The sequence below is a fragment of the Falco biarmicus genome, chromosome 14 (genome assembly GCF_023638135.1).
Source record: "Falco biarmicus isolate bFalBia1 chromosome 14, bFalBia1.pri, whole genome shotgun sequence".
NCBI classification, from domain to species: Eukaryota; Metazoa; Chordata; class Aves; order Falconiformes; family Falconidae; genus Falco; species Falco biarmicus.
This window is the reverse complement of record NC_079301.1, coordinates 14,023,640-14,038,392: the sequence shown is the minus strand read 5'-3', so window position 1 is coordinate 14,038,392 and position 14,753 is coordinate 14,023,640. Positions and strand designations below refer to the sequence as shown.

At 37.5% G+C, this 14,753-nt stretch overlaps 1 protein-coding gene across 4 annotated transcripts in view; it reads right to left on the bottom strand.

The window, feature by feature from the left end:
- Window positions 1–91: 91 nt before the first annotated feature.
- The window catches only part of FMR1 (fragile X messenger ribonucleoprotein 1), a 31,710-nt gene continuing 17,048 nt past the window's right edge, over window positions 92–14,753 (bottom strand). The window contains exons 10-15 of one of the 4 annotated variants that reach the window (XM_056359663.1): window positions 13,347–13,456; window positions 8,856–8,942; window positions 6,709–6,904; window positions 5,272–5,451; window positions 3,837–3,919; window positions 92–1,985 (exon numbers count right to left, since the gene is read on the bottom strand). In XM_056359663.1, coding sequence (XP_056215638.1) covers window positions 1,875–1,985; window positions 3,837–3,919; window positions 5,272–5,451; window positions 6,709–6,904; window positions 8,856–8,942; window positions 13,347–13,456 — 767 coding nt within the window. In that variant the 3' untranslated portion in view covers window positions 92–1,874. The other 3 variants (XM_056359665.1, XM_056359662.1, XM_056359664.1) reach the window with 3 other exon arrangements.

Here is a 14,753-nt window from a genome sequence, read left to right as displayed (position 1 = left end):
ACAGTAAAAGTCTAAACAACGCATTACTTTCTATTTTTTGTAAATTGAGATTTTTAAAAGCAATCATTTATAAGGATTGCATCAACATCAGTTAGCAGAGGAAGATCAAACTTTATTGAAACTGCTTGCATACAAAATATATTGCACTATAACCAAACAAATGTCAACATAAAATCCAATCTGTTGTAGCTAATATGTACAGAGAATATTGCCCAAGAGCAGTTACATTACAAGGTCAGTCTACCTTGGTTAATTATCTACAGTATTTTAAACCAAACAGCTTACAGATGATGTGTGCAAGGTACCAATTTCTGTTTTCAAATACTATACATTCCCAAAATAAATAACTAGAAATCAACATTAATGTTTGGCAATACTTTTTAAGACATTTTTATATTTGTTAAATCATGTGCAGTTCGTTGCCATTTTTAGTACGCTCACCTGTATGCAAGGAAAAAAAAAGAATGAAAAAAGCAAAGAAACAAAACTCACAAATACATCAGAGGCAAGGTCAAGTTTGTACAATTCTGTACATAAACAGTGGCTCTCCTATTGGAGTAATCTGAATAAAAATGAATTAAAATGAAGGTCCTTATACAGTTTTGCCCAGTAAGTTTAATGTGTGATGAGAAATAAAAGAAAGCACGTCTCCTCCCACCACTTCCCACCCTTCCCTGTTGTACAACAGTACTTTGGATCAAATTTTGTGACACCTTCAACCTGGATGGTAATTCTTACAAATTTTTGTTCTACCTTCAGTATTTCCAGCTACTATATCTGTACTTTCCAGGGCATTACATGTGGTGATTTTTTTCCTACCTATCCTGAGACAGCCCCTGAATTAAAATAAGCAATTAAAAAAAAATTTTGGGAGGATGAAAAACATCGGCGCTTTGAACTGGTCATCTGGCCAAATAGCAGGCACACATTACTAGCTTGTGAACACGTTACACTTGTTCCCTCAGTAACAATGAATTTTTTTAGTTTTCCACAATGGAAAGGTTTTTTTTAAAAATTTTTTTTTTTTTAAAAAAAAAGCTTCTGTACTGCCTACAAAGAAAAAAATTACACCCCTTTTTCAATAACACTATTTGCCAAATCTTCAGTGCAAAATAAATTTCCTATTCTTATAACTGTCTAACTCAATGTTTATGTAAGGAAAAAATTATGGAAAGCATGCACTTGTCTATAAAGTACTAACGTCTGACAAGGATTGCTACATATATTTTACATTTAGTGTTACCAACTCATCTTCCCTGATTTCTGCATCCAAATATAATATTCCTACCTGCCAAGATATAAAAAAGGCACAGATCATACAACTTTTTTGCTAATGAAAATGACAATTGTTACATCACACATATTTCGGGGTCCACTAAAATATTGAAAAAGGTGGACCAGAATGTGAACTGACACAGGACATAAAACGACATAGCATTTCATGAAGAACTTGTAAGTTAGATTGAAAACAGAAGCCAATTTGATTACTGCAAACACTATTTATTCTGAAAATTGAAATTGAGCAGTGAATTTGACCCGATGTGTTAAAATGGTACAACTGAACAGAAAGTTTACCAATGCACAGCTCAGTATTTTTAAACAAACAAAAAAGAATCTTTCATTGTTTGAATTGCAATATGTACTTGAAAGCGATTTTCGGAAATTCAGATATTTTTATGTAAATATTTGAATAATTTCTTATTCTGAAAACAACTGCATACTGTTGATGTTAAAAAAGGCTAACAGAGAACATATGTTCATTTCATGCCCTGCGCCATCTTGCCTACTATTTGTCTTTGGCCTAACAAGATTCTCTAACATGGAATAGGAATTACTGAAACAGTATAGGAAATATGACTTCAGATTTATGCAGTTTAGGGTACTCCATTCACCAGCGGCTGTTGACCATCTGCGCTGTCCGTTTTCTCTTTCTTCTGATTACGTTCTTTACCTGTGCGCAGCCGACTACCTTCATTGGAGGTATTCTGTAATGTTTTAGTGTGGACACTCCTTTCATTATTGCAGTCAATTCTGATCTGGAACAAGTTAGAGTTATATAAAGCACTCCCTTCCTTTCATCCACCCCTTACGCACTCGCTACCTTAGTGGCCTGGGAGGAATACTATTTATTAAACAGTCCGAAGCTATACACCCTTATAGCTTTGTTTGTATCCAGCTGAAGTGGACAGTGTGTGAATTCTTTTCTGTTCAAAAAATGCAGAATACTTGTCACCTAAACCAACCAAAATAAAAAAAAAAAACAAAAAACCACACACCTCCTGTCTACCTAGCCTTGGAAGCTAAAAAAAATTTTTCCAGTGTGTTTGTGCAAGATAGTTCAAGAACTAATAGCAGATGGAACTCTGAAACCTCATTTCACTTTTAATAATTCAACTTTCTACTTGTACACTAACATTTTTTTGGGAAAAAATATACATAGGAAAGCTGCCATGAAATGATACTAACACACACACACAAAAAAAGTATCTACTCAGCCACCTTCTGAATCTGAAAAAAAGTTTCATTTAATCCAAGGAGACTTCTAAGGCCTTTTTAAGTGGTTAAAATTTTTTAAAAAAATTTTTGAAGCAAAATTTTTATGTTTGTAAAGGGGGTAGGCCCTTACTTCTTGAAGTATATTTTTATAACTTGATCAGTCAGTTTTAAATGATATTCAAGTACTTATTTTTATGTAGAGTATCATTTTGTCAAGATCTCAGAGCTACAGAGAAAAAGACTTGTTGATAGGTGCCTTAGTTTCTTTTTAAGTACCACAATTCTCCATTGTCTACTTCAAATGCTGTAAGTTAATTACTGATTAACTATAGAAGTTGTGTGGCCATAAAAAAATTTTTTTTGGCATGTTACTTTTTTGTATTTCAGGTGTGCGTTCAGGTATTACACCTTCAAGTTCAGCACTCCCACTTGGAAAACTAAGCATTTGTTCACCTGTTCCATTTTTTTTCCTCCCTCCTTTCTTAAACAGGCTTTCTAACACCAAACCAAGAGTCATCTCAGTGTCCCATCAGAATCACAACTCCCAGTAACACCATGCAGAAGGCAGCAGCGTGCATCTGCTCATTATTTCTTCCTCCCAACATAACTCACCCTATGTGGTAAGAGATGATAGAAGGTTTGCATGTTATCATTTTAAGCAACAACAGTTCCCATGTGGGGAAACTTAACTTATATACATAAAATATCAGCCCGAATAACTTTATGCAGCAAAACATACTTGAAAAAATTGCAGAAATATCTTTATAAAAGGCTATAAAATATTTAAGGTTATAAAATATTTCAATACATGATTTGAACAGCTTCTTGCTGTGCATTAACTTACTTTCTAGACTACACTGCCTTCAACTGCAAATGTTTTATTTAGTAGTGAAAATAGTTTCTGAAGTTTAATCTTTCTTTCTCTGAAGATTCTGGCTACAACACACTTTATATAAAGCATTAAGGGCTCTCCTCCCACAGGTATATAGGTGACAGACAACAATACGCAACACAGCAAGAAAGAAAAGCTAAAACCAAAAGGTAGTAAAAACAAAGACTGCAGTCAAGCTGGTTAGTAAATTCTTGGGACTCACGCTCAGAGTTCTAACCAAATGGAGAGCTAAACTAACATTACAAATTGCATCTTTACACAACTTAATATACTAAGATACCTGTGTATATGTTAGAAAATGACACAAAACTTCTGCAGCTCTGATTAGGGAACTGGGCAATAAGGAACCACGAGGCTACTGTGTTGCTTGTGGCACTGAAGACTAATAATAGTCAGTACACGATAAACAATTCTAAACAGTGCAGACTTTCAGTAAGAGAAAAATTACCTCAAGAGATCCATCTGCTGTTCTCCCTTTTGCATCTCTTGAGTTACGCTGACGGTTATCTGTTCGTGACTGTTCATCATTTCCTGTAGGAAGAATTACTCAACTAAGTTGTTTTACAAGGATGTATGATCACTTTTACTTAAAATTTATGCAAGCATAATAGGGAATTACTTCAAAATTTTTATGTTAAAAAACATTAAATATGCTCCGTAACAGAACAGTTCTGAAACTATGGGCCAAGAATCACTAAAGAGAACATTCTCAGGTGTTAGTCAAGTACACAAAGTCACAGTGTTTAAAGCCACCACAGTTTAAGAGACTGCTGACTGAAGAAAAAACACCGCTCACAAAATGACTAACCATAGGAGAGAAGAACCCAGTCAGCTTTAGTAAGGTTTAACACGTTCACATTTCTTCTAATGGCTTATGAGATTTCAAATTTCCGCATTACCTTTTTCCAAAAAAAATCTCATTAAATTAAGCAATACCCATACTTAGAAAAAAGTTCAAGAAATAAGCAGAATTGTAGACAAAAATATTTAAACAAATACATACAAAGAACTGTCACATTATAAAATATATGTACAAGTTCTTCCATCTTAGTTTTGTCTGGTGTTTGCCACTGAACACATAAATTACAACCTTATATAATCCTGCTGCATGAAAATTAAAACACAAGATGGTGGGAATATGGACAGCTGAATGAGTAAGGCATTACAAAATATTTTTCTATATCCATTGACAAACTAGAACTTTATTCCTTGACCCCCTTGTGCAATGGCACAGCCCACAAACTTCAGTCAATATGCTTATTAGGAAAGCAAATGATCGAGTGTTATCCCAATTTATATAGGGAAGAGAGGCCTAATATACTGTATAAAGAGACACTGGGATAGAATGCCTTCTCAGCACTTCTGCAGATGACACCAACCTGTGGGAAGTGGTTTGATACACTGGAGGTCACGGCTGCTAATCACAAGCACCTTAACAAGCTGAAGGAATGCGCTAACAGAAAACTCTTTAGCTTTAAAGATGAAACCCAAGTCCCACAGCTTCAACAGCATAACCCCATGCAGGATCACATGCTGTGGACTGACTGTATGCAGCAGCTCCACACAAAAGGAGCTGTCCTGGTGGACAACTTTAAGACACAGGTGTGCTCTTGCAACAATGACAACCGACTACACCACAGGTTGTGTTAGTATGAGTGTGGTCAGCAGGTCAAAAGAAAGGATTATTCCTCTCTGCTCAACATTTAACACACCTGAAAAAATATTCAATTTAAGAGATTGACAAAGTAGATAAAGTTCAGGAGAGGGCCACCAGGATAGCCAGGAGGCTGGAGCACAGCTAACAACAAAGAGGCTGACAGAAGTGAGTCGGCTTAAGGTTTCCAACACTGACTTCTTTTACAAAAAACTAAGACTACACTTACCTTTGAATCCTCCGCGACCCCTCCCTCCTTGCCCTCTTGCACCACCTCCACGCCTTCGCCCATCTCCTCTACGAAGGTAGTTGTCTCGCTCCTCTTCTGCTGGGGCTGCTGACCAATCACTAAGTTCATCTCTGTGATCAGATTCTGTTTCAGAAGCATTTGATGCTTCAGAATTAGTTCCTATCAAGAGGATAAAAAAAATCCAAACATGCCAGTGTAGCTTAGCATGAAAGCACTACAGTAGAATGAAAAAAGTATTTTAAATTTTTCTTCTTTTGTTAATGAACAGTTCTGTCATTTTTTGCATTCCAACCTCTAACATAATACAGAAGTGTGTAATACACATTACTACTTCAAAAAGTCAAGACAGACATAAAAGTTAAATAATTGTGTGCCACATGATTAAAGCTACTTGGTGTTATCAGTCTATCAATGAGTTATTGAATCTACTACGCAAATGTAGTAAAAGTCTAGTAGAATGTAAGCCCAACAGACCAGACTTTCTTTTATGTTTCTAAACCTGGTAGTTCTGAATATAACCTGTCCTGTCTCCCCTAACCACCACCACTCCTCTATGAAAGAAAAAAATTCCATAAAGAAACTGCCTGTAACATACTACAAAAGCAGAGAACAAAGCTAGAATGCTAGAAATTTATCAAATCCAAAATAACTAGCCATTACAATTTTTCCAGTTAACAGCTCACCTTCGCTGATGAAAGCTAGTTCTTTTCCCCATTCCCCACCCCCCTTAACTCATATGTTATTAGCCAGGTGAATTCACATTTTCTAAAAATAGTGAAAGGGTGTCAGCACTAAAACATTAATATTAATTTTGTATTCTTACCAAGCTCATACTACAGGCTTTTCAGTCAGGACAAACACCAGCTGACCTACACTACAGATAACGAAATAATAGATTGCTCTGAAGACGCACATCCTGAAAGCTATTCATTAACCAATTCTACAAGGTTTTAAGATAAATGCTGTATTGCAGTGACTATGCTCTTCTAGTAAAAACATAAAAGTTCGTTTAATGAGGAAAGCAGCTGTTCTACAGATCAAGCTACACAGTATTTTCACTTATAAATACTCACATTAAGATAGCCTGTTACAGGCTCAAATGAAAACTGAGGCTTTATTATTAGGAATTGTTCAAAATACAGATAAAGACCCCTTTGCCCTGAAGAGCTTGTAATGTAGAAGACTTAAACATGCTGTAAGAGACAGAGGCTGCACGGAAATAAATGTAGATTACACAGAAGCACTACATTTTACTTCAGAATATTTCTACAGCTAAAAGCTCTACATAATCTTCAAATATTAATAGTCAATATTAACTGAATTTCTGTTTTAACGTGTCTGTTTCCAAGACTGGTCTTTTTCAAGAAATCAAAACAGGCCACTCCTAAAACTGTAAGTGTACTTCTGGTTACCTACCTGAAGCATAGCCTGGACCACGTCTGCTATGCCCTCTGTTTCTATAAGGTCGACTGCCACGTCCAAGTCCTGGACCATCATCAGTCATGTACCCTTTTTCCTTATCTGTACGATTTGGTGGTGGCCTAGAAGTAGCTCCAATCTGTCGAAGCTGCTCATCAATTTGCAATCTTTCCAAACGCAGCTGGTCCACTTCCTACACAAACACAAGCACAGTAATTCATATGTAACCACTATTTAATCATCTGAATGAACAGACATGCACTTCTCGGAAAGAAAGAGTGCTTACATACTGCAACTAATAATCCATTTAATACTAAAGTAGTAACTCAACTTTCAGAATTATCTGTTTACAATAAAACTTTCATATGTTACCAATATGATTCTCCCCATAGCAGAGTTGGCAAGTTTAGGTTTATTTAAAATAAATACATCAAGGAAAAACACTCAGATCAACTGTTTTCAGCAAACACAATTACCTATACTTCAGTATTAAACTTATGAGATCTTTACCCTTAGGGAAGTTAAACATTCTTTAAACAGAAATTAACATTCCTTTATTTTTTGAACACAGTAATATCATCCATTTATAGCATTCCAACAGTGGCGTAATTTAAACATTCTGGATTCTAACACAAGCCTCTTACATTGTCACACTTAAATAACAAAGTTGTTAAACAATTATGATGTAAAAGTATTGCTTCATAAAAAGGGCTAGGGGTTCCACTGCAGTTACATTCTACTTAATTATAATGAATAATACCACAGATGTGGGGAAGCATAACAGCACAGAGAGCAAAGTGCTGTAACTCAGGCAAAGGCAGCCAGCACACAGAATTCTTACTACACATAACTACTAAAGAGATAAACACAGACAGTAATTATCTACAGCAACCCATACACAGGGAGTACTTTAGTCAGTTTGGGATGCTGTCTCATTAGTACCAAAAAGTGGCAATCACAACCATTTTTATTATTTTTTTTTTAATAAATAGGGGAGAATACTATTTACGGAAGTTCTGGTGTGATACTGGAAGGGACCTCTGGAGGTCACCTAGTCCACTGAGGACTTTGACAAGATCCTTTGGCGCTCAGAGATGCATCCCAGCAGGTCCCGCTGACTTGTGTACCCATTTTTAAGGCAGCCAAAGTAGTTAAAACAGAAATATCTTCTGAAATAATAGTGAGCATGCAAGAAAGGAGCTTGATTTTTACTAGTAGTTTTCATGTGGTCTTTCTCTGCCTCTACTACCATCAGGTTAAGTTGCAGAGCTGCTTTACCTCTGCTCTAGAACACTGATAAATCCAAGTACTCCACCAGCAGGGTTAAAAGGTATAGCTATTGAGTGGGTAAAGGAACAAAATAGTTTCTTCTTCTAAGTCCTCTGATACCTGTACTGAGAAGTTTTTTAGCTATGTAAAGAAAACTCAGCATTCTAGAAGACTCAATGAGAGCTACTGCACAGACTGGACATGTATCGAGTTATGAATGGTCTGGAGGTTTCAGAAAAGATGCCAGAACATATTTAGTTAAATCAACTCAAAGCAGTCCCTACTGTTAGCATCTGGCCCTGCCATTAAAGACTGAGCACCCAGCCATAATAACCATAAGTAACTATAAAGCAGTAATGTGGGATATTTTCTGCTCCCTATATAAAAGGCAACAAGCACCTCAAACTAGTGGAGAAGTTATGGTGCCAAGAGGAAAACACAATATAAAAAGCTGAATTACTACAAAACGTTCTCAAGTATGAAATTCAATTAACTATAGGAAAAGAGCTGTAGAGTTCTAAAATAAAATGCCCACAGTATACAAGATGTCTGCATAGCATGCTACTTTGCAGTTGCATGAGGGACTGACTATTCCTTGTATATAAAGATGTCGGTATCTTTTGAAACAGATTTTATTTTTTCTTACTCCTTTATATTTTGCACTCTGAAAAAATTGGGTTTCCCTCCATTCTTCAGATGAATGATTCTTTTAGTACAACATGGCTTTTACAACACACCTTTTTATACTGCAAACCTGTTATAACATCAGTTTTTCAACAGCCTTTGGGGCCCAAACAAATTTTGATCATCTTACTATTACCATCTTAAGTATTAATAGAAAAGTTTTGGTGGTAAAGCAGCATCACATTCCTTACCTTTAAATAATTAAGATGATAATCCAGAAGAACAGTTGCATTAGTGATGCTATCCTTGGTTCCCACAAACACAAATGGTACCATTCCCTAAAACACAGTTAACAGCAGTCTTATGGTTATTGAATACACATCAAATACTGAAGAGAACCAAACATATTGCTGTATTACTGTAAAACTTTAAAATAAGTTTTACAACATGCATAAGCATGAACTAAAAAAGTGAGACAACAGTATATTTAAATTTTCATGTTGACTAGATCATGTAGACTAATTCCCTTTATGCAAAGGGCTTTTTATTTTTAGTAAGAAAATTTAGATCATACACATCACAATACCAACATTTATTTTTCTGAACAAGGGAAAAAAAGCCAATTCAAAACAGGTTTCCTCCCTTCAAAATTAGTACCACCTTTGCTGATCACATGCTTACTCTCTCACACTATGTTCTTTTAGGCTACATTGCAATAAAGAAACCTTTTAGAAAAGATCAAAGTAAATTGTATTAACACCATGTCACAAAACAAAACCCGATCCTTCTTGAGGATCTTCCAGATTGTACGAGGTAAACAAAAAAAACAGAGTTAGTACTTCAGGTAACAATTGCTAACTTGCATCTCTTTTACTTTATCAAGCACTTTAAGCAATTCAATGAATACCCGGAAAATGTAAAGTGGGAAATTCTAATGCATGAAATTATGGTACTTTGACATAAAATATCAAAAGAGTAACTTATGTGGCCAAAGCAGGTTAAGAAATCTACCTACAAGCCCCCCCCCCCCCGCCCCCCCGAGTCCTGAAAGCAAGTAAACCTTAGCAGACAAAGATGATTTCCACACCAAAACTCCTGACACTAAAGTATGTCTATGCAGCATTTTAGAGGTGTGATTGTAGCCCACGCAGACTCAATGAGCTAGCGTTAAACTACTTGACTCTTATACCAGCTGCAGCATCACCATGGTAGCATAAGCTTCACTGAGGACTGCAGAAGTCAACCTGAAAGTCTAATGGACACTTGGCTGCTGAAACCTATGGTATTGCAGACCCTGAGCCTGGCTACACCTACTGAATAACTTAAATTTTGTTTTGGTATCTCATGACCTCTAAAGACACCTTTAGTTTTCACTGTATCCATACCCTTTACAAGATAAAAGGTATTTTACACAAAACAAAGGACTGTTTATTCACAAAAGTCAAGTGATATGAGACACAAATTATCTTAAGAAATAATACACACACAGTATGCTGAGGTTCCTTAAGAGTGGCAAGTCTGTAACTTGTCTCTGCTTTTCAGGTGTTCTTTTCTTTCACATACAAACAACTTTTGTTAAAACTTACACACTTGCATCAAATAACAAGGAAAACCTTTATTACACAATCATCTAATCCTAAGAGAGCTCAACACTTAATATTCACGAGCGCACAGCAGGACATAGCTTTGGCTGCATTGACCATGAAACAGTGGGGCTCAAGATCCTACGGCACCAAGGAGGGTACACAGCAAGCTCGCTACCCTGGCCTTCAGGAGAGCTGACTTTGGTCTCTTCAGGGATCTGCTTGGCAGAGTACCATGGGATAAAGCCCTCAAGGGAAGAGGGCCCCAAGAAAGCTGGTTAATATTTAAAAATCACCTCCTTCAAGCTCAGGAGCGATGTACCCCAACGAAAAGGAAGTCAGACAAAAATGCCAGGAGGCCTGCATGGATGAACAAAAAGCTCATGGACAAACTCAAACACAAAAAGGAAGCCTACAGAGGGTGGAAGGACAGCTGGCTTGGGAGGAATACAGAGAAATCGTCCAAGCAGCCAGGGACCAGGTTAGGAAAGCTAAAGCCCTGATAGAATTAAATCTGGCCAGGGATGTCAAGGGCAACAAGAACAGCTTGTATAGGTACTTCAGTGATAAAAAAGGAAGACTAGGGAAAACGGGCCCTCTCTAGAAGGAAATGGGGGACCTAGTTACCTGGGATACCGAGAAGGTTGATATATTCCATGACTTTTTTTGCTTATCTTCACTGGCAAGTGCTCCAGCCAAACCACCTAAGTCATGGAAGGCAAAGGCAGGGACTGGGAGAATGAAGAACTTCCTGCTGTAGGCAAAGATCAGGTTCAAGACCATTTAAGGAACCTGAAGGTGCACAAGTCCATGGGACCTGATGAGATGCAGCCATGAGTCCTGAGGGAACTGGAAGACGAAGTGGTTAAAGCCACTATCCATCATATTTGAGAAGTCCAAATAGTCCAGAAGTGGCAGCCAAGTGAAGTTCCCACTGACTAGAAAAAGGGAAACATCACACCCATTTTAAAAAAAAGAAAAAAACACAACCCAGGGAACCACAGGCCAGTCAGGCTCACCTCTGTGCCCAGCAAGATGATGGAGCAGATCCTGCTGGAAACTGTGCTAAGGTACATGGAAAATAAGGAGGTGATTAGTGACAGCCAACATGGCTTCACTAAGGGCAAATCATGCCTGGCAAATTTGATGGCCTTCTACGACGGGGTTACAGCACGGGTGGATAAGGAAAGAGGAACTGATGTCATCTACCTGGACTTGTGCAAAGCATTTAGAACTGTTCTGCACAACATCCTTGTCTCTAAACTGGAGAGATGTGGATTTGATAGGACAACTCAGTGGATGAGGAACTGGCTGGATGGTCACACTCCAAAAGTTGTGGTCAACAGCTCAATGTCCACATGGAGACCAGTCATGAGCGGCTTTCCTCAGGGGTTGGTACTGGGACCAGTGCTGTTTAACATCTTTGTTGGCAACATGGACAGCGGGATTGAGTGCACTCTCCGCAAGTTTGCTGACTATGCCAACAAAGGGATGCCACCTAGAGGGACCTTGGCAGGCTTGAGAGGCGGGCCTGTGCAAACCTCATGAGGTGCAACAAGGCCAAGTGCAAGGTCCTGCACATGGGTGGGCACAATCCCAAGCACAAATGTAGGCTGGGTGGAGAATGCATTGAGAGCAGCCCTGAGGCAAAGGACATGGGAGGTGCTGGTGGACAGGCAGCTCAGCAATGTGCGCTTGTAGCTCAGAAAGCCAACCATATCCCGGGCTGCGTCAAAAGAAGTGTGGACAGAAGGCTGAGGGAGGTTATGCTCTCATGAGACCCCACCTACAGTGCTGCGTTCAGCTCTGGGGCCTCCAACGTAACAATGACATGAACCCACTGGAGCAAATCCAGGGGAAGCCATGAAGATGATCAGAGGCTGAGGCACCTCTGCTGTGAGGACAGGCTGAGTGAGAGTTGGGGTGGTTCAGCCTGGAGAAGAGAAGGCTCCAGGGAGACCTTAGAGCAGCCTGCCAGTACATAAAGGGGGCGATGAGAGAGCTGGGGAGGGGCTGTTTACAAGGGCCTGTAGCGACAGCACAAGGGGCAATGGCTTTAAACTGAAACAGGGTAGATTTAGATGAGCTATGAGGAAGAAATTCTTTACTGTGAGGTAAAGTGCTGTGTGGGGGCTGGCACAGGTTGTCCAGAGCAGCTGTGGATGCCCTGTCCCTGGAAATGCTCAAGGCCAGGCTGGATGGTGCTTCGAGCAATCTGTCTAGTGGAAAGTGTCCCTGCCCATGGGAGGGGTGTTAGAACTAGGTGGTCTTTAGGGTTCCTTCGAGCCCAAACCATTCTATGATTAAAATCCTTTAGCCACAGGCATTGCTAACTGAAATTTTTTATTATCTGGTGTATTTCAAGTTTCATAAATATTTGATACAACCTGATAGAGAGCAATGAAATTTCTAAACTCATATTAACTAACACATCGTATCAATTATTAAAAGATCACAAGACAAGTGACTTAAAAAGGTATTTAAGGAAATGGCTCATTGTTGCTTTTAGCAGTGGATTCTAGGTATAGCAATACCAACCATTAAGAATGAGTTGGTAACAATGTCAAGCAATTTTACCCATAGAAAAGCATCAAAGTGCTTATTTATTGAACCTTATTTCTGTCTTCAAAGCAAAAGTACCGATCTTCAACTTAGTTTCAGTGGCGAATACTGAGCAGACTTTATATGCATAAGAAACAGATAAAAATAAACTTTTTTCAAGCCAGAAGAAAAAGGAAAACCTGACATACTAATTGCAGCCATGACTACTTGCTCTTTTACCCTTCTATTATTCTGTAGGCAAACATATTAAAAATGTTGAAAATTTTAGCCTGCAGCAATAATAGCACCCTGTTGCTTATTGGGCTAGTTCAAGACTTTTTTCTGTAAGAATTTATCATTGCAAATGAAATATGACATAGAAATGAATCCTTTAAATCTAAACATTGACTATTTTACCATTTAATATAGATTTAATCCAGATTTATATTAAAATGCCCCTCAGCATTTAACAGGGAAATAACGATTCTATCAGAAAAAACACATATTAATGGAAACTATCTCAGCACTACAAAGATACAAGGAAGAATGTATTTTATCACTAAGTAGAATATAACCACCAATAAACACATACAGAAATCACATTAACTGAAAACATACCTCTTCTTGGGGAATATTTTTATCATTTTCAGCCTCAATTCGCACTCTTACAACACCAGATTTGTCCACTATTTCCTGAATCAGTTTTCCATTTTTTCCTATTACTTTTCCTACAGAAAGAACATACAGAACATTCCACCTTTAGGGTCTTCCCCCACACTTGCTTATTACTATACTCTAATTAAACAAGACTATTTAGCACCAGTGCAAGAATTTGTCAAAAATGACTTAGTACTCCACAACAAAAATGTAGTTAATAAGCCATGAACTAAAATGGCTAAGTAAGCTCGGGGTGTAAACTTTGGTAATGTTCCAAAGCTACCACTGCAGCATACAGAAGTACTTTATTATCAAGTTTTTTACTGAGTATATTTTCCTTCTTTTTCAAAGCTCCTATAAGAGAACAAAGGGAAAATCAATCAGAAATGCCTCACACCTTTGTATAAAATTATTTTAAATTAACATCCCGATTACAGAAACATTCAGTATCTTGCATGCTTATTTGGCTTTGCTTTGGTAGGTTTAAATAACTTCAGTGATTTACAAATAAACATTGCTGGTTGCATTAAAAAAAAACAACAAAGCAATGACCACCAAAATAAAAAAAAACCTTTTACAATGCCCTAACATTTGCTGTAACTACCTTCTGGGTAGAGAACAAAGCAAAACTCTTAGTTCGTTCACAAATATTTTAGTTAATGAACTTTTGTGATACTACTGAAGATAGCGTCTGAGAGATATACAATTTTCTTCTCTGAAATTGAGCTTTTTTTAGAGGTATTTGATAAGTTTATAATTCATTAAAAAGTCAAAGACCAAAATGGAAATAAATTGTACTCTAATGCCAGTAATGCATACATATATCTCAGGAACCAGACACTCTAGTTTGAGACATGAAAATGAAAAAAATTTAGTTCTCTCCAACATCAGCAAAAGAAATTGCTGCCTGGAAGCTGACAGGAAAACTGAGCTGCTTGGGAGATAATGAGGAAAGGCCATATTGTTCAATCATAGCATTAAAGAAAAGTATAAAAGTGATGTGAAATATTTTTTAATGCATGTAACTTTTTTTAAACAAAACTGCTGTAACACTTGCAATGTAATCTTTTTCACAGGCACATCACTGAAAAAGGCAAAAATATGAGTGCATAACAACTATCATTTTGCAGATACAACTAATCCATGAAGAGCAAATTAAAACCCATTTTTAATCTGATGGGACAATGTTCGAAGTTAGAGAAATCTTCATTTTCATGTTTCAATTTTTCTACCCTCAATTTAAGTCCTACATATTTCAGAAGATATTACAAAAGATGGCCAGTAAGTTCTTCCTTGATGACAAAGGGTATTCAGAGTCAAAAGCTGCTTCCCAGTACTTTATTCCATTACACATCACTGGCAAAGGTA